Consider the following 26,593-nt stretch of genomic DNA (forward strand, 5'->3'; position numbering starts at 1 on the left):
GAGAATGTTATGGTTAACAAGTGGATTTATCCTAAGACAATTCTGTGGAATTACCGAGTATACATTTTTTTAAAAAATTGAATAGACTGAAAGGCTTTGCAAGATTCAGTGAACTAGCACTCAAAGCCCCAGAAAATGTACTTTCAATTATTGGCCCTGCTGGCAAAGCAGATGGTAGTACAGATGTCAGCTATTATCATAATTCATGCAATTACTACTCCTGTGTACCATGATTTGTAAGCTGAACAAAAAAATAGATTGAGAGCCCTAGCCACACAGCAATGTAGTTTGATACCCAATATTGATTTCAAGCACTCATAAAACAGTAAGCACAATTGCAATATAACTTCATATTATCACAATAAGGCAGCCAATCAAAATCAGCTTTGACCGCAATATTTAGATGCAGAATGAATGGTTGTAGCTGCGTTTCTAAAATTAAAAAAATTCAAATGGAATTGTAAGATTAAGATAAGAGATTAAAAACAAATCTATTGCTCAAATCTAAGGGGTCAGCACAGGACTTGACTACTGAAGCCCTGGTCTGTCCTTGCAGTCTAAGTTATTGTCTGTACAAGGTATAGACTTGTTGAAGTCTTGCCAGTAAGCAGGAGTCCAATGATGGGTCTGATGAAAATCCAGTTAGTACAGAAGGCAGAAAAGGAAAGGAAGAGTGTCAGGGATTGCAACACATCTAAAGGCTGAGCCTGAAATCTTACTCGGAGTGTTTCAAATACTTTTCCTGAAAATTGGCCTGTGTTTCCTAGGTGATGACATGGCTTTTGGGATGAACCAATTTATTACGATAGAGAGGGTTTCACAAACTAGATTGGTCAGACAGTCTTTTCTGACCATCCTGGTTCAGATCTTCACAAAGGGGGAGGCAGAGTTACTCTTCTGACCTCTCCCTTTTTCTGATTAGACTTCAGCTCATTCTGGCACTGCACTAAAGGCAGACTGGTAGTCCTTTCAGAGTGTTGGAAAGGGACTTGGAAACAAGGACCCGTTGGCATTTACAGGCAGCAGTTGGGGAAAGGGCAAACATCTGTAGCAATGCTAGAAAAGAGTAGGGGAGCAACTGGATGACTCATCACCAATTTCCTGATTGAGATTCTGCCTGCCTTAGGGCAGGATAACAATGTAAAATCTAATACAGAATTTTTTTGGTTCAAAATATTTTGTTGAGTGAGATTCATTGTGCCTAAACCGTCATGGCTCAGAGAATTTTTTTTGCCAACTAGTTTGGCCGTGCTAAATTGTCCGTAGTGTCCAGTGGGTGGATTAGCCATGGTAAAATGTGGGGTTCTGGGGCTAGGCTATGGAGCAGGGTAAAAACAATGACTGCAGATGCTGGAAACCAGATTCTGGATTAGTGGTGCTGGAAGAGCACAGCAGTTCAGGCAGCATCCAAGTAGCTTCGAAATCGACGTTTCGGGCAAAAGCCCTTCATCAGGAATAAATCAGGGGCTGGGTGGGATGCTCTTCAGAGAGTTGATGTGGTCTCAGTGGGCCAAATGGCCTCTTTTCACACTGAAGGGATTTTATGATTCTGCTCTTCAACTAATTAATTATGCAACTGAGCTCTTGAGCACCTTTCTTGAGGACGTGTGTGGTTGGAGAGACAGAATTACTCACCCCCGTTGAAAACTCTTGGTTGTTGCATCATTAACACCTCATATAAAAGCCAGTTGTGTACCACTTCAGATGCTGCAAGCTAGGAACTCACAGCATGGTGCCTGGGCACATGGCCTGAAAAAAGAATAGCCCATTCTCCACTTCACAGACAGGAACCAGAAGGTGTTCATTGATGGAGTTGTGGAGATGAGGGTAGCCCTGTCTCCTGTGGAATAGGAAGGCCATAACACCTGACTGAACCAGCTTGGACACAAACTGCAGCTCAGGTTAGTCCTGTGTCTGAGGTAAAGCAGGGGACCTAGCGATGCAGGAGGAAAGTCAATGATCTGTGCTCTGCAAGAGCATGTATCACCATCTTCTCTCTGCTACTACCTTTACACGCGAGGCCACCACTCACTGTAATGCTGCCACAGCACATGCTCTCTCACCAACACTCATGGACTTCAACTCTCACTATTGCAAGCATCATGTCTATTAGAGTGCTTTCATGCACCTCATTATGAACCCTTCCCACTCACTCACTTACTGGGGACAACTTACTTGCTCTCCTGCCCTTGCATCACCACTACTGTTGTTTCAGCAATATTAATGCCTCCTTTTGCGTCACTGCAGGAAGAAGTCATCCATTCCCCTGATAGCTCAACAGCAATTCAGTTGGCCTACCTGTAATCCATGAGCTGCTTTCACTCGGCCTACAAGACTGACCATGGCCTACTCACCAGACTTCAAGGAAACAGATCCTGGGCCTAATTGAGTTTGACCAACTCACTGGAGCGAAATAGGATGAACCTCTTGACTGTCTAGCTCAAGTGACCTTAATCACCCTTGACCTCACTAAGGATTGCTTTCCTTTGACTCACACATTTCCATTTGCTTGAAGCACATGCAGTGTGCTGGCCACCCAAACTGATGGCAAAACACTGCATGAGAGGTGTTGATGCAGCACAGTGCCATACGGCAACATGTCCACCCCATTGACAACTCCATGCTCCACAGTGTGACAAGCTGCCTGCCTCTCTGCCCACACGATAAAGTAATGCAGGCCGCAGAAGCTGGCAGCCTGTAGGTCAGCGCTGAAGATCCTGTGTGTTAGGAAAACAACATGACCCACACAGAGGCTGGTGATCTGTAAGTCAGTGCTGAAGTCAGTGAGTGTGACTCCTTGTTAACAAAGCAATGTGAAGCATATAGAGACTGGCAGTTTTCAGGTACGTGCAAAGTGAGTTATAGAGTCATAGTTAGTGCTTAGAAATTAAGCTAAGAGCCATAACATCTCTCGATACGTGATATGTATGTGTCCCTGCATGCAGGATGACCTGGCAGAAACACACAAGACATAGATACCCTGGCATTCCAAAAGAAAGGAGTGAAGGGCTGAAGTGGTCCGAGATAGTCCCAGTGTAGGGACAATGTTATGAGGAAGCTGGTGTTTTGTCACTGCTGACTGGTATCAAGGTTGCCATGGAGCATAAGGGACATTGTTGTGGAGAAGCATTTGCATGATTGCACAGCACAAACACTTGCTGAGCTGCAGCCATCATGGGCGGCACGGTGGCACAGTGGTTAGCACTGCTGCCTCACAGCGCCAGAGACCCGGGTTCAATTCCCGCCTCAGGCGATTGACTGTGTGGAGTTTGCACATTCTCCCCGTGTCTGCATGGGTTTCCTCCGGGTGCTCCGGTTTCCTCCCACAGTCCAAAGATGTGCAGGTCAGGTGAATTGGCCATGCTAAATTGCCCGTAGTGTTAGGTAAGGGGTAGATGTAGGGGTATGGGTGGGTTGCGCTTCGGCGGGGCGATGTGGACTTGTTGGGCCGAAGGGCCTGTTTCCACACTGTAAGTAATCTAAATCTAAATCTAAATCTAAATCTAAATCTACTCACTCTGATTTACATGTTCGGAATTTGCACCATCCAATTTCTTGAGGAACGAAAGTGGTGCATAAATAAGGTGAATTGGACCGTTAATAAGGTGCAAATGTGTGGAAATAAGGTAGTCACTGCTCAATGGTGGGCTTTGGAAGTGAGTTCTGAAATTGAAAAAACTGATACTTTCACTCTTTCCATATTTTACACCTTCTTCACCACACAAGGCAGGGGAAAATTCCATCCTCTGTTTCTGATCTATGTAATGTTTGAGAAAGACAGTGCAGAAATTTCCATATCGATTTTGACGTTTTCATGCAAGAAACCTTAGAATATGAAAAGTCAATCATCCTGTCAAACCTATCCCAAAGGACATACCAACTTATCATATTTATCCAGTTATGTGAAAAAAGTTCAATAATGAGGGCACTGTTCTATAAGGACTGTTTTCAGAAGTCAGCTCACCACATCTCTTCAGGGACCATTTGGAATGGGCAATAAACACTGGCCTTGCTGGCAAAACATATATCCCAAGCTTACATACCACAGGTCAGGGCAAGACAAAAATCGCCTTGAGTTCCTCAAGTCAGACAAGAAAAAATCCAGAAAACACAAACAAGATTTGTGTACATTCGTGTCTCTATTATAATCTTACATGGAAAATAACAGTTGGTCCAGTCATCTCATTCATGTTTAAACTGCTTTACATATAAACAATGTTTAAGTTGGCCGTAAGGATAAAAGTTATTGAAACAGATCTCTTCTAATGTCAGAGCTTTGTGTAATAAAATATGACTGGGAATGTTCACTTTGGAAATACATTTTGAGCAGGTGCTCCAATTATCTTTCTGGCTAAATTGGCTAAGGCAATATGCACATTAACTTTAAGAATTTTAAAGTATTTAATCTCAATGTCGATTGCTTGGCTGAAGGAACTGAGCTGAACAAGAATGTAACCAATGCCATTTGATTACATTATGTATCCAGAAATCCACTCAGCTTTTAAAAATCAAAGAAGTTAGCAATCTGACAAAATTGTCCACGAATTGCTAATTAAAATGGTTTTTTATCCACAGTCGTATGAACTCCATGTACCTTAAGGAGAAGGTTTACCTGAAGGGCCCCTAGTTTAGTAAATGCATGCCTTGGCACTAACAGCTCAAGAATAAATTTTGAAACTTGAAACACACTTACTGGAAAACCAATTTATTCCAATGGCGTAAGAAATTCTGTTCTTCAATTTCTGAATGTAGTTGTTTTGATATGTCTCCTCTAACTTTCTCCAGCAATTCATTAGTTTTACGCTCGTCGATTTCTGCTTGCTCTTTTTGTTCGTCCTGGTGAATGTTTATTTCCTTATCCTGACCTTCTACCACTTGTCTTAAATAGTCCTTTGGAACGCCAAGATTGACCAACTTCTGATAAAATTCAGCATGGATTGTTTTAAGTTTCATCGAGGCATTTTTGATAAGTTGCATATTAAGGGTTTCCAGTTGGTCCACTGCATCTTTGTCCAATTTCTCCACCAATTCTCCGAGTTCTGCACAATGATTGTGTAATAGCTCATGCCAGTCCATGAGGTATTTTTTATGATTGTAATGTCTTTCTCCTAAAGTGTTGAGAAGAGATGCCAGCTGCTTTTGTTGGTGCTCTTGCTCACAAATCTAATCATATAAAGAATTAGATTAAACACAAAATACGCATTTTAAAGCAAGACTATGCTAGCCAGACTCTCTCTAGCTCCAGGAAATAGATTTTACAAAAACTGATTAAAAGCAAAATAAAATGTCTCTGATTAAAGGCAAAAGACCTTTGAGCAAAATCATTCACTTTGATGAAAATGGGTCCAGGGACATAAGGATATATCAGGTATGCTACCACAATGTAATTGGCATCTATGATAGGTCTAAGATACAGATCAGGGAAATCCATCAATGAAAGTATCTGGGGTAGCATTGCCTCTCAGATGCTATATTGAGCTACGTTGATTCCTGGTCACTAACAGTGCAGCCTGTTTAGCATTCTTCAAAGATATAAGTGAAGAACACTAGATATATCATCCAGGCAGTGTCCCGCAGTGCTATCAGCCTCCAAGGAATCAATATACTGCATAATAAGTCTATACAGTATCTCTAGAGGAGAGGCTAAGCAAACAAACTCATCCTTCATAATACTAGAGACTTAATACATCAATACACTTGGAATATTTTATTAATAAAGGGCCGATTATCAATGGATTCTAGAAACAAGTGCTAGTCATGTTAATTACAATGCTGCCACCAACTGGTTTTGGTTTACTTTATCTCATTTGTTGAATTTATATCCATTATCCTCCAGAATTGTTAATGATTTCAAAATCTTCAAAGTTTGTGAGAAGATTTGTAGCTCGGGCGCTCGTTGTTGTGGTTCTGTTCGCCGAGCTGGGAATTTGTGTTGCAGACGTTTCGTCCCCTCTCTAGGTGACATCCTCAGTGCTTGGGAGCCTCCTGTGAAGCCCTTCTGTGATGTTTCCTCCGGCATTTATAGTGATTTGTATCTGCCGCTTCCGGTTGTCAATTCCAGCTGTCCGCTGCAGTGGCCGGTATATTGGGTCCAGGTCGATGTGTTTGTTGATTGAATCTGTGGATGAATGCAATGCCTCTAGGAATTCCCTGGCTGTTCTCTGTTTGAATTGCCCTATAATAGTAGTGTTGTCCCAGTCGAACTCATGTTGCTTGTCAGCTGAGTGTGTAGCTACTAAGGATAGCTGGTCGTGTTGTTTCGTGGCTAGTTGGTGTTCGTGGATGCGGATCATTAGCTGTCTTCTTGTTTGTCCTATGTAGTGTTTTGTGCAGTCCTTGCATGGGATTTTGTACACTACATTGGTTTTGCTCATGCTGGGTATCGGGTCCTTCATCCTGGTGAGTTGTTGTCTGAGAGTGGCTGTTGGTTTGTGTGCTGTTATGAGTCCTAGTGATCGCAGTAGTCTGGCTGTCAGTTCGGAAATGCTCCTGATATATGGTAGTGTGGCTAGTCCTTTGGGTTGCGGCATGTCACGTTCCGTTGTTTTTCCTTTAGGCATCTGTTGATGAAATTGCGCGGATATCCGTTTTTGGCGAATACCTTGTAGAGGTGTTCTTCTTCCTCTTTTTGCAGTTCTGGTGTACTGCAGTGTGTTGTGACCCTTTTGAATAGTGTCTTGATGCAACTTCTTTTGTGTGTGTTGGGGTGGTTGCTTTCATAGTTTAGGACTTGGTCTGTGTGTGTGAACTTCACCACAAAGGTATACAGGAAAGCCACACACACAGACCAAGTCCTAAACTACGAAAGCAACCACCCCAACACACACAAAAGAAGTTGCATCAAGACACTATTCAAAAGGGTCACAACACACTGCAGTACACCAGAACTGCAAAAAGAGGAAGAAGAACACCTCTACAAGGTATTCGCCAAAAACAGATATCCGCGCAATTTCATCAACAGATGCCTAAGGGAAAAACAACGGAACGAGGACATGCCGCAACCCAAAGGACTAGCCGCACTTCCATACATCAAAAACATTTCTGAACTGACAGCCAGACTACTGCAACCACTAGGACTCATAACAGCACACAAACCAACAGCCACTCTCAGACAACAACTCACCAGAATGAAGGACCCGATACCCAGCATGAGCAAAACCAATGTAGTGTACAAAATCCCATGCAAGGACTGCACAAAACACTACATAGGACAAACAGGAAGACAGCTCATGATCCGCATCCACGAACACCAACGAGCCACGAAACGACACGACCAGCTATCCTTAGTAGCTATACACTCAGATGATAAGCAACATGAGTTCGACTGGGACAACACTACTATTATAGGGCAAGCCAAACAGAGAACAGCCAGGGAATTCCTAGAGGCATGGCACTCATCCACAGAGTCTATCAACAAACACATCGACCTGGACCCAATATACCGGCCACTGCAGCGGACAGTTGGAACTGACAACCGGAAGCGGCAGATACAAATCACTATAAATGCCGGAGGAAACATCACAGAGGCTCACAAAGCTTCACAGGAGGCTCCCAAGCACTGAGGATGTCACCTAGAGAGGGGACGAAATGTCTGCAACACAAATTCCCAACTCGGCGAACAGTACCACAACGATTTCAAAATCAGAGTATGTTGGGCTCTGATTCCACAGATGTAAATGACCTTTTACTATCTCACCCCAGTTCACTATTATTCACACGTGAGTCACAACAATATATGGTATCCAATTCTCCACAGAGCTAAAACCCATCTTTACCTAACATGAAACTAACCTACAACTTGTTTTAGATTTTTTAAAAATAATGTTCATTTTTTCTGAGAGGACAATTTAAAATTAATCTCTAATGTTCTTGTTTACTGAAACAATGGGGGCAATTTTCATGCTGAAAGATGGGAAAATTAAATGTTAAAAGAAAAGTTTTCATTTCTCATACACACACTTCCCGTTCCAATGGTGGAAGTAAGATGGGCTTAAATGTGAGAGCCTCATATTCACTTTACCTTATTAGACTGCTTGGCTAGGTTTTCCAATTGTCAGGAAATCCATGTGGGTGCACGTGGAGTGGGAACTGAGAGGAAAACTTCTCCGAAAACAAAGTTGGAAATAATTGAAACCGAAAGGAGTGAATAATTGTACACGTCAGTTTAATTGGTCAATTGAATGTACAAAAAATTTCCAAAAATCAAAATATCACTCCCTGCTAGATCTTGTGGTTAGGATTCACATCTCTTAATCAGTCTGATTTTTCTCTTCCTCACCAGAGAGATTCCAGGACAGACTGTTTTAGCACTACAATTGTTTTATGTGAGGTTGATGGATTTAAACTTTGCATGACCCAAAGTTGCACATTTGGAGTGGCAGAACATGTAAAATATATGTAAGCTGCCTAACCCACACCCTTCCCACTCATTCTTCAATTCATTCAGGTAATAGTCCAGGAGGTGAGCAAAATACCAAGATACGAGCCTGTAAAATGTAGTTAAATCAATAATTAAAGGTAATTAGGCTTGTTAGAAAATCTATTATCCTGACTGCAATGCTGCACATACCAAATGTATTGTGAGTGTGGTGCTGGAAAGGCACAGCAGGTCAGGCAGCATCCAAGGAGCAGGAGAATCGACATTTCAGGCATAAGCCCCGTTGATTCTCCTGCTCCTCAGGTGCTGCCTGACCTGCTGTGCTTTTCCAACACCATAGTCTTGACTCTGATCTCCAGCATCTGCAGTCCTCACTTTCACCTAAGTACTAATGTGTGGATGGTGCGGACACTTGGGCAGAAGTGTACAGTCCTATTCCTTGAATGAAAGGTTTTAAAGGGGGAAGAGGAGGTCAGATGGAATGTACCATCTTCAGGTGGGTGCTGGTCACACTTAAAAGGCAAACTCTCCTTCTTCCCTATAGAGCCCAATCTCCCAACCCTTTCCTCAAAGTGGTCAAACCCACCCCATCCAATACTTCTGACTTACCCCACTCCAAAATCCATTGGGACCTCCTCATAGTTCCAAATGTGGCCATTATTAAACTTTTAGTGCTGCTGTAACTATTGGAGTTGCTGGCCAATACCTACTGAGGAACAGGAGTCTCACCACTTTGGTCAACCCACAGGCACCATATGGTTGTGGGGTGGGCTCCATCTTAGTCCATCAGCTGGACATTGACTTTCCTTCTCTAGGTGGTTGTGCCTCAGTAAAACTCTAACCTTCAACATGTTGCAAGGTAGTTACCAAATGGCCACTGGGGAAAATGTCTGTGATTATCTAATGTACCAAGACATTCTATTACTTTTACGGACAACTCACCGAAGTGATTCACTAGTATAAATGCAAACTGGAGTTAGTTAGAAAAACAGTGCAACTGCAAAGAAACAATTCAGCTCTCAACATTCCCAAGTGGTTTCCTGACGGCTTTGATCAATCTGTTATTTTGCTTTTCCATAAAACCTAGCAAAGTATATCTATTCAGGTCATGAGTTCTGGCATGAAATACTGTGACAAATGCTTCAAAATCCCCCCTCTGATGAGTTTCTTAACACATCAGCAGATCTAATAGCAATGGGAGTAAAACATGGCTCTATTTCAGCTTGAAGTACAATTTAGCATCTGCCATAACTACTCTCATTGCTCCAACTTTGTCAGCTCCAACCCCTACCCAAATATTCACATTTTATCACTGCTGGAGTATTTACAATATATATAAAGAAACATAAACCCTGCTTTTCGGTATCTTGATCTACTTTTGCAGCAAATTCAGCCAATATTCTAAAATAAAGATATTGCTTGTTCACATTTCTCATAGAATGATAGAATCCCTACAGTGTGGAAACAGGCCTAACACATCCACACTGACCCTCTGAAGAGTAACTCACCCAGACCCATTCTCCTACCCTAATACCCCTAACTAATGCATCTAATTTACACAGCCCTGAACACAATGGGTAATTTAGCACAGCCAATTCATCTAACCTGCACATCGTTTTTTGGATCATGGAAGGAAACCAGAGCAAATCCACACAGACATGGGGAGAATGTGCAAATCCCACACAGACAGTTGCCTGACGCTGGAACTGAACAAAGGCCCCTGGCACTGTGAGGCAACAGTGCTAACCACTGAGCCTCTGGACTGCTCTTTTTTTTTTGTTAACTACAGGGGAGAACTTCAATGGGAGGTGGTGGAGAAGACTTTCCTAGATCTCCAACTATTAATTTAGCAGGTCCCCAGTAGAATAGCCTGACGTGGTTTCTCCACAGTTCAAGAATATAGTAGAAGATGAAGAGAACTGGGTGCTTGGAAATTATTGGCAAAAAGGTGAAATTAACAACAGGCAGTTGCCAAAGAACTGATGCACTTATCTCTGTTCTGTAACATAGTTCAAAACAATTTAGAAGGCTGAAGTAAAATTTGATTTATATGTTTCTCTCAAGACTATTAGTATGCAGCTTGTAAGGATGATCACTTCATTCTTTAAGGTTCCACACAGTACTTTCTCTCACGTTCATTTTTGTTCTCCAAATTTCATTTTTTATTTCAGCTCAGCTATGTTCTGTCAGACATAAGTATGCATAGGAATTGGAAAGGACAAAATTGCAGTTCATTTACTTTTTTGAAAATGTGCTCTCGTCTCTCACTGATCAATTTGCAATGAATTAGTTTCTTCTCTTGATCCATGACCTCATCCAGCTTCTGCTTCACAACAAGTACTTCCTGGTGCACAACGTCCAATACAGATTCCAGCTGATCTTCTGTTAGATAAGTAGTGCTGTAATAAAATAAAATACATCTCCAATGAAATAATTCAAAGACATTTAAAATTGTACCATATAAACCCACTGTTAATTTGCAAGGTTTACAAATACATTAAAAATACTTAAAATGGATTTAAAACAGGCCTCAGTATGCACATACTTAAATTTGATTTTCTTGTTGTGATTCTATGCTATTTTACTTCTCCTAACAGGTTTATATTCAGAGCAAACTATATGCAGAATTATCCAACACACTACCTCATTAGTTTACATTGAAGTTTGAAGTAGAGCAGGATTTTCAATTTTTAAAATCATATCCAAATAACTGTCAATCTGTTGAGGATAGATGTATATTTTCTGCTCTGAGATTTGGATTTTAACACAGGAGAGTTGATGAAATTAAAGCCAGTTTAAATGAAATGAGTTTGAACTATTCCAAAACAGTTTTTCATAAGCTTAAATAAACCTGTAAGCATCCCTAAGCAAGAATTTATTCAATTTCTGTATGAGTCACAGTACGGAAAACAGAAACGTCAAATTGGCCCATTAAATGTTGAATTATTAGATTTTGTTGAGGAATATTTCTGGATGAAAATTGGGTCATACAATACAGAGGAGGATGGACAATCTATACCTGAAGTGAGATGTTTAATGTTAACTCAGAGTACAAATGATAGAAAAGATTAGTGTTATAGTCCGATTTTAATTATCATTTAATTTCATTGTCAAAATGAGTTTCAATTTGATGAGGGCAACCTATTTCTCTTACAGCCCCCTAAAATAAATTTTAAAAATGCACTGGGAAATCTAATCTTATAGAATATATCAGAAGAGGGTGATGGTTACTTTGTATAATAGTTGATCTCCTGTGACAATGCAAATGGAAAGTGGGAGAATATAGTCACTGCCATCATTCTCTGATGCCAGCATGTTGAACTTCTGTCACCCCTCCTCTACTCTTCATGCTTGGGTTTTTTTTCAATAATGGAAGGAAAAAAAAACCCCAAGCATGAAAGTGGGGTTTGTCCAAAGTTTGGTGGCAAGCCCAGATAGATGGATCAGGTCAGGCGCAGTAGGCCTGAGCATGGAGGTCAGGTGAAGCTATTGAGACCTGAGGCTGGAGGGCGGTTATTGTCAGGCTGAAGGTGGAGACAACATAGTTAGCAACAGCTATGGAGGTGATTGAGACAACAGTGGATGCAGAGGAAGAAATGTATCAATGGGATGGGAGAGGAGGAGATGATAAAGAACTAGGACAGCAAAGAAAAACCTGCCTGAACTCTGAGTTAAGGACAGGATGGCACGATATGTGACATCCCTAGGAGCTTCCTGTACTGCTTTAGCCAACAGATGGGCTACACAACCTTTGCCCAATAGGTGCTGCACTTGTTGGAGGTTGACTATGGTTCTAGCCCCAGTCCAGCTCACCCAACTCACACTAAAGTCTAATGATTACTTCTAATATCTTATGATGGCAAATTTAAGAAACTAGAATGGCATTTGACTGCTTTTGATGACTCCTAAAGTAGCAATGATCAAAAGGGATCATAATGTTAGAAGTTATAATATGAATACTTTTGATGACAAAAGATTAATGGCTCGTTGATCAAAACTCGTTCCAAATTGCACCATTCGATAATATACTGATCATTCTGTGTACAACTAAACAGAAAACCAATGTCAATATTTTTTCCATAGGGCAGTTTTTCTCGCTTTCTTTCCTGGATTTTATTTGCAGATATCAAGGAGGTGGTCGCCCAGTGATGATGTCACTGGATTAGTAATCCCGAGCTAATGCTCTCGTCAAATCATGGAAGCTGATGGAATTTCAATCCAATTAATAAAATCTAAGAAATGATGACTGTAGAGCTATCAGCTGTTGTAAAAAGCCATTTGTTTCTCTAGTGTCCTTCAGGGAAGGAAATCACTGTCCTTACCTCGTCTGGTCTGTGTGTGACTCCAGATCAACAGCAATGTAAATGACTTTTTAATTGTCCTCCAAAATGGTCTAGCAAGCCATCCAGTAATTAGGGGTAGGCAAAAAAAACGCAGGCCTTGCCACTGACACCCATACCCCTCCAATAATTAAACAAAATATAGAATGAGGAGTGCCAACAGTTTGCATGATTGATTGTTGGGCTGGTTTGGCAGATCAAGTCTAGCGTAGATGGCTAGACAGCGAGCAGCCGCTAGTTATTTGGCTGACTTTGTCTTTCCATTTCTGATGCAATTGGAGTGTTCCAATGATTAAAAACCCATCTGGAATTCGCAGGTCTGTGTGGCTCAGCATTAGAGGATGGGGTACATTAATAGACTGAGAAGTCAGCATTATTCTTATCTCTATATACTTTGGTCTTATTTAATGGGTAGCTAGACGAATGACTGAGAGTATTCCCTTTGATGCAAACCTAAAATAGGAATTAAAAGAAGGTCAAATAGTACAAAGTGGAACAACACCAGCATTACTGAACATTGTATACTTAACAGTCATGAAGTATGTATATTGATGGATTCTTTTGATCTTTGGCCATATGCCTTAAGTGAAGAAAGCAAGAAATTAATTTGTGCTCTGCTAATCAAAAAGAAATGCATATTCAACAGGCCCTGAAACTTAGCAAGCATGCATTCATAAGTGAACTATTTGAGTGAAAACAGATTGCAGACAACCAAGTTTCAAATCCAGACAGTAAATAATTAAATATTTTAACAGTATGATTTGATTTTGGATCGACAAATGAACCACATTTCAGCCTAGAACATGGCAATATACTTGTAAGAAAGCAATTTCTTTGCTAAGTGTTCGAAAGGTAAGTACCAAAATGCCTATGTTACAAGATGAAGATGCACTAAGTTGGTGCAGCCTAGATGGTCACTCAGGGGGTTATGGGAAAAGAGAACAAAAAGTTGATAGCTAGTTATACATTGGGGAGTGGGATCGAGAAGACAGCAAGAGAAAAAGAAATCTAATATAGGTCCCATCAATCTAGATTGCTACTTCACACATCTGTACAAGTCTCCTATTTATTGTTACAGATTGAGAATGATGCAAACATGAAGCAAAAATGGATTAAAGTAAAATGATTTTCATACCTATGGTCTTTCGGGACTATTTGGCATTTGGAAACACAGATGCATTTCAAGTAAACAACTCAACACTATAGGATTCAAGCTACGATGAACAATGAACTTTATTCTGAATTGTACTCAGTATTTATTCACACTTTTCTCATGCCCACTTGTCAACCATGTGCTTCTTCAGCTAAAAATCAACTCATTAGATCGGGAGGCAATGGCCTAGTGGTATTATTATTAGACTAATAATCCAGAAAATCAGGCAATATTCTGGGGACCTGGGTTCGAAGCCTGCCATGGCAGATTGTTTATTAAATTTACATCGCACTATCTGGCATTAAGAATCTAATGATGACTATGAAACCATTGCTGATTGTTGGAAAAACCTATCTGGTTGACGAATGTTCTTTCGGGAAGGAAATAGGTCATCCTTCAGGTCGAGGGTTTGTTTTCAGACATTTCGTCACCATGCTAGGCAACATCATTAGATAGCCTCTGGTGAAGCGCTGGTGTTCTGTCCTGCTTTCTGTTGATGTATCTTGGTCTGTTTTGGTGGGTGATATCATTTCTGGGTTCTTTTTCTCAGGAGGTGGTAAATGGGGTCCAAATCGATGTGGTTATTGATAGAGTTCCGGTTTGAATGCCAGGCCTCTAGGAATTCCTGTCCATGTCTCTGTTAACCTGTCCTAGGATAGCTGTGTTGTTCCAGTTGAAGTGGTGTCCTTCTTTGTCTGTGTGTAAGGGTACTAGTGATAGCTGTACATGTCTTTTGGTGGTTAGTTGGTGTTCATGTATCCTGGTGGCTAGTTTCCTGCCTGTCTGTCCGTTGCAGCCCTTGCAGGGTATTTTGAATATGACATTTACTTTGCTGGTTGTTGGTACAGGGTCCTTTAGGTTCATCAGTAGCTGTTTCAGTATGTTGGTAGGTTTATTGCCTACAAATGATGCCAAGGGGTCAGAGTAGTCTGGTAGTAATCTCAGAGATGTCTTTGATGTACAGTAGTGTAGCTAGAGTCTCTGGAGTGTTGTGTCTACTTGTTTGGGTTAGCTGTTTAGGAATCGGCAAACTTTGTTTATAGGGTAGCCGCTCCTCTTGAACATGCTGTTTGGAATTTTGCTTCTGCTGCTTGTAGTTCCTGGATGCTGCAGTGTGTTATGGCCCATTTAAATAATGTCCTGATGCAGCTCCATTTGTGGGCGTTGGGTTGATTGCTCTTGTAGTTGTGTATCTGGTCTCTATGTGTTGCTTTCCTGTAGATGCTAGTCTACGGATCTCCATTGACTGTTCGTTCCACTGTGATATCTAGGAAGGGGAGTCTGTTGTTGTTCTCCTCCTCCTTTGTGAAATTTATGCCAGTAAGGATGTTGTTAATGATATTGTAGGTTTCCTCTAATTTGTTCTGCTTTATGATGACAAAGGTGTTATCCACATTGCAGATCCAAAGCTTGGGTTGGATCATGGGGAGGGCTACATCACCTGCTTCTGCTAAGAACCCTGATATTGATGATCCCATGGGTGTCCCATTGATTCTTTTGCAGGTCTTGTCATTGAAGGTGAAGAGGGTAGCAAGGCACAGGTCTACTAGCTTGAGGATGCTGTCCTTGCTGATGAAGTTGGTGCTGTCTACTGTTTATGGTTCATCTAGTAGTGTAGTCAGTGTTTCTCCTCAAAAATTTCAAACACCTATGGGCACAATACTCTCAAACTAGCTTGAAGATAGGAAATCAATGCCATCTGACTGACTACCACCTGCGAACAACTCTATTTCCTATATGAATGCCTCAGGAAACAGGTAATACCAAGATGTGTCAAGTACAAATCACTTCTCAACACCCCACAGGCAGGAGAACAGCAGAACAGAACAGCCGCAGAATGTTGTGAGAAATGATTAATGATGCCCACAACTGACTCCACAAATATAAACAGGAAATTTCACCCCAAAAAGCTTTGTAAACCAACACAACTGACCAGCAATGGACAAGCACATTAGAACAAGCCAGTAGCATCAAACAACAGCAGACCAAGACAGAGAAAAAAATTATCCTTGCAAGAAAAACTGGACAAGCTCGTGCAAAAGAACAACACAGACAATTCAGAAGCTTGGATTAAGAACCTCTCGGACCGGCCACTAACAAATACGGAGAAGTCTGTCCCATTAAGAGAGATGAACTGTAACCACAGAGACATGGACAAAAAGGACTTCCTAGCAGCACTGGAATCAACCCTGAAAGACAACGGACCTTTGGAGGAAACCCAGCAGGCCTTCAGACAGACAGTTGCATCAACACTAAGCAGGAAGAAAGAAGGGAACACCCTCAACACACAGGAAAGGAAAGCCCTAGAAGGACATAAAAAAGACAGAGACATTGTAATCCTAATAGTAGACAAAGGACGCATGACTGTCATCCTAAACAGAACACCGTACATTGAAAAGACAAACTCACTACTCATAGATACCAACAGGTGGTGATGGGCCCGACTCCACAGTTAGAAAATCGCATCACAGCCACAGTGAAGAAGCTCCACAAATCAGGTGAAATTAACAAGACAGTTCTCCAAACAATGAAATCTGATGGATCCAACACACCCAATTTCTATGTATTACTTAAGGTATACAAAACCAGAAGACCCCCTTCCCCACCCCCAGATCCACAGACTCACTTCTTGGCACACTAACACACAGACCAGCAAAGGAACTCCAGCATAAACTGAATTACCAAGTAGAAGACTCATGCCAGTCCATCCACTCCACCCAAGAATTCCTGAATATCAAAGATACCAAGGTAGAAGAGGACAAAGTCATGGTCTCCTTCAACGTAACAGCCCTATTCACATGTATCAACATTACCCTAGCCAAAGAAACACTGGCCTCACTGCTAGATGAACAAAGGTCACAAACACCTAACAGCACCAACTCCATCAGCAAGGACAATATTATGTTTAAAGATTAAATTGTACAATGTCTCTGAACATTAAAATAAGCTTAAAGGGTTAAACTGTACTGTCTTTGGGTCAGGGTGATTCACACTTCATTTAGCCAGCCATTTACTACTACTGTCCTGCTATTATCAAAGTAAATTCTCATTCCATCCCTTCCATTCAGAAATACTTTCATAGCCATCCCCCAAAGCTAGGGCATATCACACCTACATTGTCTTGGGGAATTGCTGAGTCAGGAAATTGTTTGCATAACGATTCCCCAGGATTAGGGCATTTACATTTACGTCATCTCCGAGGATGACCTCATCCTCACCATTGTACTTGGAGTAACATGTGATTATGGGTGGTGGGGGTGGGGGGTGCGGAGAAGAGTGGCCACAGTTCCTGGTTAAGGGTTCTGGCCAGAAATGTCAATTAACCTGCCCCTCGGATGCTGCCTGACCTGCTGTGCTTTTCCAGCAACACACTCTCAACTACTTGCAAGCATTGAGGTAAAAACAATGACTGCAGATGCTGGAAAGCAAATACTGGATTAGTGGTGCTGGAAGAGCACAGCAGTTCAGGCAGCATCCAATGAGCAGCGAAATCGACGTTTCGGGCAAAAGCCCTACCAACTGACCTGTATAAAGGGGATGTGTTTCCTTTATTCGGGGCCTCTTTTGACTTGACTTCACATGTCTGCGAAGCATGTCAAAGGGGGGTCACCTAGCTTGTACAGGCTTTAATAAACTTTAACTGTTTGCAGACGTTGGCGTGTGCGAATTGCATCTCGTGTGTGAAACCTCAGGAAAAGAACCTAAAAACAATACCCTCAAGCTATGCCTCACTACCCACTTCACCTTCAATGACAATACCTAACAAATCAACAGGACACCCATGGAATCACCAATATCAGGGTTCTTAGCAGAAGCGGGTGATGCAGAGACTAGAATGAACAGCCCTCCCCATGATCCAACCCAAGCTTTGGATCTGCAATGCGGATAACACCTTTGTCATCATAAAGCAGAACAAATTAGAGGAAACCTACAATATCATTAACAACATCCTTACTGGCATAAATTTCACAAAGGAGGAGGAGAACAACAACAGACTCCCCTTCCTCGATGTCACAGTGGAATGAAAAGCAGATCAGTGTCTATAGGAAAGCAACACCACAGAGACCAGATACTCAACTACAGGAGCAATCATCCTAACACCCACAAACGGAGCTGCATCAGGACATTATTTAAAAGGGCCACAACACACGGCAGCATCCAGGAACTACGAGCAGCAGAAGCAAAATACTTAAACAGCGTATTCAAGAAGAACGGGTACCCTATAAACAAAGTTAGCCGATTCCTAAACAACAAACCCAAACAAGTAGACGTAACACGCCAGAGACTCTAGCCACACTACCGTACATCAAAGACATCTCTGAGATGACTACCAGACTACGCCAACAAACATGACAACAGACAGGCAGGAAACTAGCCACCAGGATACATGAGCACCAACTAACCACCAAATGACATGACCAGTTATCACTACTATCCTTGCACAAAGACAAAGAAGGACAGCACTTCGACTGGGACAACACATCCCACCTGGGACGGGTTAAACAGATACATGGACAGGAATTCCTAGAGGCCTGGCATTCAAAATAGAACTCCATCAATAAACACGTCGATCTCATGCAAGGACTGCAGAAAACACTACATCGGACAAACAGGAAGACAGTTAACGATCCGTATACACGAACACCAACTAGCCACGAAACGACACGACCAGCTATCCTTAGTAGCCCCACACACACAGACGACAAGCAACATGAATTCGACTGGGACAACACTACCATTATAGGGCAAGCCAAACAGAGAACAGCCAGGGAATTCCTAGAGGCATGGCACTCATCCACAGAGTCTATCAACAAACACATTGACCTGGACCCAATATACCGGCCACTACAGTGGACAGCTCGAACTGACAACCGGAAGCGGCAGAGACAGGCCACTATAAACACCGGAGGAAACAGCACAGAAGCGCTTCACAGGAGGATCCCAAGCACTGAGGATGTCACCTAGACAGGGGACGAAACGTTTGCAAGACAAATTCCCAGCTCGGCGAACAGAACCACAACAACGTCGATCTGGACCCCATTTACCACCCTCAGAGAGAGAACCCAGAAATGATATCACCCACCAAAGCAGACCAAGACACATCAATAGAAAGCAGGACAGAACACTAGCACTGCAACAGAGGCTCAAAACCTACCAGCTCAACGAGCAAACCTACAACTTGAACCTCAACCTGTGCTACAAATCCTCTCAAAAATCACATGTCATCCTTACTTGGTCTGGCCTGCGTGTGACCCCAGACCCACAATAATGTGGTTGATTCTTAACTGCCCTCTGGGCAATTAAAGATAGGCAATAAATACTGGCCTCGGCACAGTTGTCCACAATGTGAGAGTGAATAAATAAAACAACAAAAACCAAGAATACAAAACTGTTGAACTGGAGCTAGTGACAAACAGAAAAACATATAATCAGAGTTCGACAGGGTTCAGAAATACTGTGGTAGGGGAGAGACAAGATGAAAAGATGTCCTGTACATACTGCCCACATCAAAGCACATTGATTTCTGGGCTTATTAATCTTTCTTTCATGCTCTGTTAGACTGAAGCCCAGTAGCAGCTGATGTGTATAACAGAAAACAAAGATTAAATGAATAGTCATGTTAGATTGCTTTGGGATTCTTGCCTGCAGTTCACAATTTATGCCCCGATCACTCCCTGATTTGTTCAACTCAACATCTTTAATGAAAGACTCCTGTTCATTTTGGAAGGGCATATAAGATGTACATTGGTTAATTGGCACCCTGTTAACAGGAACCTCTATTTAAATGCAATCATTATTTAGACATTATTTTATTTATTTGTGTAAACTGAGTATAAAGTTTATTTTACTGAGGTAACTTATCATTGACCACATAAGTGCATTATCTTGGCCCCTTGCTCACTTATTTATACAGGGGTAATCTGACCACAAACAAATAGCTGAACAGCTTTCATTGCATGGGTTTGTATCAGGGAAGGGGCACTTTTGGGTACCCTCTGTGCCCCTTGAAGACAACCCCACTCCCACTACCATCCACCAACTCCCCCACCCCCTTCAAGGCCATAACCCTACCTTCAATGCTTCAACCTGGCTCCCTCTTGATTTCCCTGTGGGGCCTATCAGCCAGGCCTTACCAATACCCCAGCCCAACTTTCAGTTCAACTTCTATTAGCTCCCCTTCTTTGGAGACTCAGTCCCAGCAATGGTCACTGTGTGCATTTGGCACTGCTAGGATTACAGAGCTGCTTGCCACCCATTAGTCATCAGCTCTCCCCAAAGATGGATTTCCACTTGGATGGGAGCTGAAATCTCACCCATAGCCAATTAATGCCCAGTCAAATTTTAAATGGCTGCAGAGGAGGGAGTATCATTGAATGTATTTCCTGCTGACTCTTTGGGGGGTGAGGCAAGAAATAGCATCATGCAAATAACATTGGGTAAATGAGGTACTTTGAGATAAGCACTATCTTTCACTGAAATATTCTAAAAACACATTTTTGTTTAGGCGGACAGAAAACATTTTAACTTGCTTAAAATAAATGAATTCTATTGACCTCTGGTGTGGAATTTCACAACCACAAGCTTTACTCATTACACAATGAACATGCAGCTTCCGAAGAAGCATATGACAACTCCAATGTATTGCACCAATGACCCACGACTGATATTAAAACTTTTTCAAAATTGGCCTTTTAACTTTTCAGACTTTAGTATTTATTCATTTACGTAAAACCCAGATATATATTTTCATTTTTAATCTCTTCCAAATTTTCCTTCAATCTCTCTGCTTCCTCAACATCAACTGAATCAAATTTAAGCTCAAAATAATTTTATTTCAGAAACAATGTTCATTTAAATATCACTGCATGTTTTCTAAACAAGCACTTGAGTGTACTGTTAAAAAAAGTGAAAACTAAAAGGCTTGGCAAGCTATTATTTTTAATCCAAGTACCGTGCTACCTAAAAATCTGCATTCTGTTTATAAAAAGATGGTGTAAGGTTATTCTTCCAAATCAAAGAAATTTATTTAAATAAATAGTGCATGAATAACATTTCAAGTTGTGGTATACAAATTCTATTGAGGAAGTAGGAGGGGAAATAAATTGCAAAGAACTGACACCAAATCTGACTATATTGAGTTCTGTGAATATTGATTGTCCCTTCATGCTCGGTTAAAGAAAAGCAATAACTAATGTGCGTCTGTCGCCGAGACTTTGTGAGAAACCATTGCCCACTAGTACCTTGAGTCAACTGTTCAGGAAGTATTGATCTTGTCAGGTCAATATCTTTCAAGCAGACTGACCTGTGAATTCTTGCAATATTAATTATTTTGTATTTTACCCTTGATTGGGTTGGAAACCCACAGGATGGAGTGAAATTAGAGTCTGGCACATTGTTCTACATTACTCTTCATTGAAAAAAAAATGGTGCTGTACAAAACCAACATTGAAACCAATTCTGTCAATTTCCTAATGGGAGAGTATTCCATACACATTAGAATGAATGTGTGGTGCCATTAACTAAGCTATTAATTGAAAACCTTTAGGCAGGGCAGGAAGAATGCACATCAGGAAAAAGAAAGCCTTTCTTTCTAATTATCTCAATGTTTAAATTCATTTGAGGATAAATTAAACAAAGGTATCCAGAGAGGACAAAGAGACCCACCAGACATCTTTTACAATCGATTTGCTAACCCAAATTAGTTACACCGAGCAATGGAAAATGCAAGTAATGAGAACCCACCTCAATAGTGGTCTCACCTCACTTGTTTTTGGTAACTTGGGGTCCTAACTCTAAATTTAAGCTAGACATTACTATTGATGTAAAGTTGGTCTGATACTACCACTCCAGTACAAACATATTTGCTTATTTAGGTACTGTTCCAAATTGACTCAAACCTTTCAACAGTGCATCATGTAAGATATGAACAACAAAATTAAATAGCATTTGGGAAGTTAGTACTATCGGTTATGATGAGTTTAAATTTCTCACATCATAAACAATTCTACTATTTTAAACCGAATGCATGTTTGAAAACGAAGAATTCTTTGTATAACTAAGTGCAATGATGAAGTACATTTTGAAAACAGTGGCTTACATATATAATTATATATTGAGCAAAAACCAATTATAGTATTATTAAGATGTCCTATCTAAAATATTAATTTACAGAATGTCATTAGCTGGACACATATCTTTCAGATAGAACAATTTTCAAAGCAACAGATATCGGTTACATTAGCTCAACTGTTGCATCTTCCAAGAACACAAGGAGTCACCAAGATTGCAACATTTTTAGAGAGCAAACATCTCACCCAGATAGTGGGTGCAAAATGTATTGGTTTGGAACACAATCAGAAGAAAAATGCCCAGGGGAAATAAGTTTCTACCCTTCCTCTTTCTCTAAAAACTCATCAAGGGTTTGAGAGTGGCAAGGGCATAAGACGATTTCAATGTCACAATGGGAGCTGCTTAAAGAAGTTTGAATTCACACCATAAGCTCTAGAAAAAGAGAACTGAACCAACCATAACTGATCCAAGGAGAAATGGCAGTACTAAGACGTTTGTGTGGAAAGTGACTTCAGTCCAGTGGTTAGAAACCCTTTTTCTAGTAGCACTTCACATCTAGAGGATGGAAGGTGATGGCAGGGAATGCAATTCACAGTGGACACCATCACCTCTGGCCCCACCTGGTCACCAAATACCCCAACATGTCCACTCTACTGTGCAGCTTTTTCTACATCAACAGCCCATTTCCACCATCTCTCACGTGCGGAGTCTTAACACATTGAACTGAAGCTATCCTCCCAGTTTGCTGAACTCTAGCAGTCCACTCTGGGGATGCCCCCATGGGGAGGCCATGATAGTGGTCACAGTCACTAACCTTCCTCCTCCCATAGACTCCAATGTTGCATGATGCTGCTCCACGTGCATCCTTCCTGATAGGACAGTGACTGGGGGAAGCTCAAAGTCTATCCCACCTCTGCAAATGTCTGTGTTCCATCCCCCATTCCCCTGGATTCCTCTACCCCACCCTGGTTTCCCCTATAAGCCCATCCCTGAAATCGCCTGGAAGATAGAGAAACAGACCACCAAGTTCCTGTTCAGCTCAGACCTCTGACCAATGTCAACAGGCAGTTCCAGCATGACTGACCAGATCCTAGACCACTGCTTTTGCAGCTCCACAAACAACAATGCTCAATTTCCCTTAGCTCCTTGTGCTGGCCCTATAGGACTGATTACTGAGCATGCCCTGGACAGACACCCTGTCTGTGAGCATCCCAAGTAGGTAATTTGCTAGGCCAAAACCCCTGGACTCTCTGCCTGTGACTGATTGGACCTTGATTGGACTGCCTCACCTTGACTGGACTGAGGACTCGTTCCCAACCACCTCCAACGTGGCCATTTTTTAAAATGCATGTGCAATGTGTTTGCCACGCATCTAGCTGGCACATACATCAGAAGTTACACTGACACCTCAGTGTGCCATTCACCAATATGCCACTCCCCTGGTCCCCCTCACTCCATCCCAGAGAATACCCTACTGACAAGCAACCTGCTAAACTGCACATCAAAATGCCAGTAACGACAGTCTTTGGCTCTGGCTGAAGTGCCAACATGCCAATTGGTAATGCAAGGTATAGAAGCTGCAAGCATTCAGGTAGGTGCTAAGTGAGCTAGCGTTAAGAGAGTAATCAAGGAGCTCTGAGGTGTGCTCTGGTCCAATCTGTGAGCTGGCTGCCAGTCACTGTGTGCAAAGTGTCCTAGCAGCAGCCTTTCAATGTTCCCTCCGTGACTACCTGGTCAGGTCCACACCCCCCTACGACCCACCCTCCCATTCTGGCACTTTCCCCTGCCACCGCAGCAACTGTAAAACCTGTGCCCACACCTCCTCCCTCACCTCTATCCAAGGCCCTAAAGGTGCCTTCCACATCCATCAAAGTTTTACTTGCAAATCCACTAATATCATTTATTGTATCCGTTGCTCCCGATGCGGTCTCCTCTACATTGGGGAGACTGGGCGCCTCCTAGCAGAACGCTTTAGGGAACATCTCCGAGACACCCGCACCAATCAATCAAACTGCCCTGTGGCCCAACATTTCAACTCCCCCTCCTACTCTGCCGAGTACATGGAGGTCCTGGGCCTCCTTCACCGCCGCTCCCTCACCACCAGACGCCTGGAGGAAGAACGCCTCATCTTCCACCTTGGAACATTTCAACCCCAGGGCATCAATGTGGACTTCAACAGCTTCCTCAATTCCCCTTCCCCCACCTCATCCTAGTTTCAAACTTCCAGCTCAGCACTGTCTCCTTGACTTGTCCGGACTTGTCCGACCTGCCTATCTTCTTTTCCACCTATCCACTCCACCCTCTCCTCCTTGACCTATCACCTTCATCTCCTCCCCCACTCACCCATTGTACTCTATGCTACTTTCTCCCCACCCCCACCCTCCTCTAGCTTATCTCTCCACGCTTCAGGCTCACTGCCTTTATTCCTGATGAAGGGCTTTTATCCAAAACGTCGATTTCGCTGCTTGTTGGATGCTGCCTGAACTGCTGTGCTCTTCCAGCACCACTAATCCAGTATGTACCTTGTAAGCAGCCTGCAAGTGGATCAGAGAGGGACCAATATGGCCCTGATAAATTGGCAGATGCCAATGTCCATGGATGTGTCTGGCTGGTCTCTGCTGACTGTACTCTGAACAGCAATTTCATCAAACATGGGGGTCATGTGGAGCAAGCTGTGAGTTGAATCTACCAGATACTCACTAGTTTCCATGTCAAGTTTTCTAGTTTGCTTAGCAAGTTTGTTACACGTGAATGAGATGGATCATCAACAAGGCATTTAACAAGTAATAATTCCCCTTTGTTGGGAACTAAGCCCTGCCTGGCAAGAAATTCACTACACCATTCGTGATAAGCAGAAAGGATGGCACAAGATACTCCTGATGTAAAGATGGGCCTTGCTGGACATCTTGGTCCGATTCTGCCCCACATTAGCTAATATTGCTCATCCACCAGTATCACTGGCAAGGTTAACATTTGTTTCCCATTGCTAACTGCCCTTGAACCCAATGGGTTGCCATGGGTAGGTATGAACCAATCTCACTGCTGTAATGCGAGATCACGCAAGCACGGTAGACTTTCTTTCCTAAATCTTTTCTTTCTAGATTTTTGTGAATTAATTAAAATTAACCTCGACCATTGGGAATTGAGCCCATATCCCCAGAGCATCAGCCATTAGTCTAATAACATTACCATGATGGAAAATGTAATTCCATTGCTGTATGCAAGATGGTTGGGAAAGATGCAAATCCTTTCTATCATGGGCGTGTATTTACTGGAGGGCAGAGGGATGAGGGGGCTTCTGATTGAAACATTTAAGTTATGACAGGGCTGGACAAACTAGATGTAGAGATATGTTGTCCCCTGATTAGGAGTCTAGAACTATTTAGGATTAAGATGAGGAAAACCTTCCCCACTCAAAAGACAGTGGACCTGTTGAATTCTCTACTATAGAAGGCTGTGGAGGCCAAGTCATGGAGTATATTCAAGAAACAGACCTAGTGGTACAGGTTTAAAGTTTCTGGAAAGTGGCATCACAGGTAGACAGGATGGTAAAGAAGGCATGCTTGCCTTCATTGGTCGGAACATTTGAGTATAGGAGAGGGGACATCATGTTGTAGCTCTACAGGACATTAGTGAGGCTACTTTTAGAATACTGCATTCAATTCTGGCCAGGACGCTGTTAAACTTGAGAGGGTGCAGAAAAGATTTACAAGGATGCTATCAGGTCAGGAGGGTTTGAGTTAGAGGAAGAGGCTGAACAGGCTTGGGGCTGGAGCATCAGAGGCTGAGGGGTGACCTTGTAGAGGATTATAAAATCATGAGGGACATGGATAGGGTGAATAGGCAAGGTGTTTTCCCCAGGGAAAGGGAGACCAAAACTAGAGGGCATAGGATTAAGGTTAAGGTGAGAGGGGATGTATTTAAAAAGGACCTGAGGGGTAACTTATTTACACAGAGGATGGCACATGTATGATATGAGCTGCCAGGGGAAATGACGGAGGCTGGTACAATTACAACAGTTAAAAGGCATCTGGATGGGTATTAGAATAGGAAACGTTTAGATGGATTATGGGTCAAATGCTGGCAAATGGGACTAGGTCAAATTGGGATGTCTGGTCGGCATGGACGAGTTGAACTGAAGGGTCTGTTTCTGTACTGTATGACTCTAAAGAAGTAATTTTCAGATTTAAAAGGGTATGGAGAGAAAGTGGGAATATGGAATTGAGATCGAGGACCAGCTATATTTTTAATGTTATGTGAAAGAAATCTGAATTTGGCACTATCGTATTCTGAACAGACTGATGAATTGTGATTTGATCACAGTGATTTATCAAGTATCATTTTCATTTTGGACTTGCGGCTACACACTAAAATAAAAATCACCAGACAATAAATCAGTGAACTATTCTTCAATAGTGATGGAAGTGTAAAGCATACTAAAAATTCATTCTTAGCAAGTTTATTAATGATTTTTCTCCAGATTAAAAATATTTTAAAAGTGACATATTTCACAATAATTTGACTAAATTTAAGACCAAAATTGTCCTTGTGTCTTTGTGTATCCAGAGTGTGTTGGTTTTTATTTGGAGGCCTCAACATCTCTCCAAATCTGGCCAGGTGTTTACTCCAAAATTAGTATGCAACACTTCACAC

General features: G+C 42.0%; 1 protein-coding gene across 4 annotated transcripts in view; it reads right to left on the reverse strand.

Annotated features, from left to right (window-relative positions):
- Positions 1–26,593, reverse strand: part of LOC140485653 (limbin-like) — a 188,549-nt gene that overhangs the window by 83,634 nt on the left and 78,322 nt on the right. For all 4 annotated transcript variants that reach the window (XM_072584027.1, XM_072584028.1, XM_072584025.1 and 1 more), the window contains 2 exons: positions 10,617–10,776; positions 4,694–5,163 (listed from right to left, as the gene is read on the reverse strand). In XM_072584027.1, coding sequence (XP_072440128.1) covers positions 4,694–5,163; positions 10,617–10,776 — 630 coding nt within the window. The remainder of the gene's footprint in view (positions 1–4,693; positions 5,164–10,616; positions 10,777–26,593) is intronic.

The sequence above is a fragment of the Chiloscyllium punctatum genome, chromosome 14, assembly GCF_047496795.1.
Source record: "Chiloscyllium punctatum isolate Juve2018m chromosome 14, sChiPun1.3, whole genome shotgun sequence".
Lineage (NCBI taxonomy): Eukaryota > Metazoa > Chordata > Chondrichthyes > Orectolobiformes > Hemiscylliidae > Chiloscyllium > Chiloscyllium punctatum.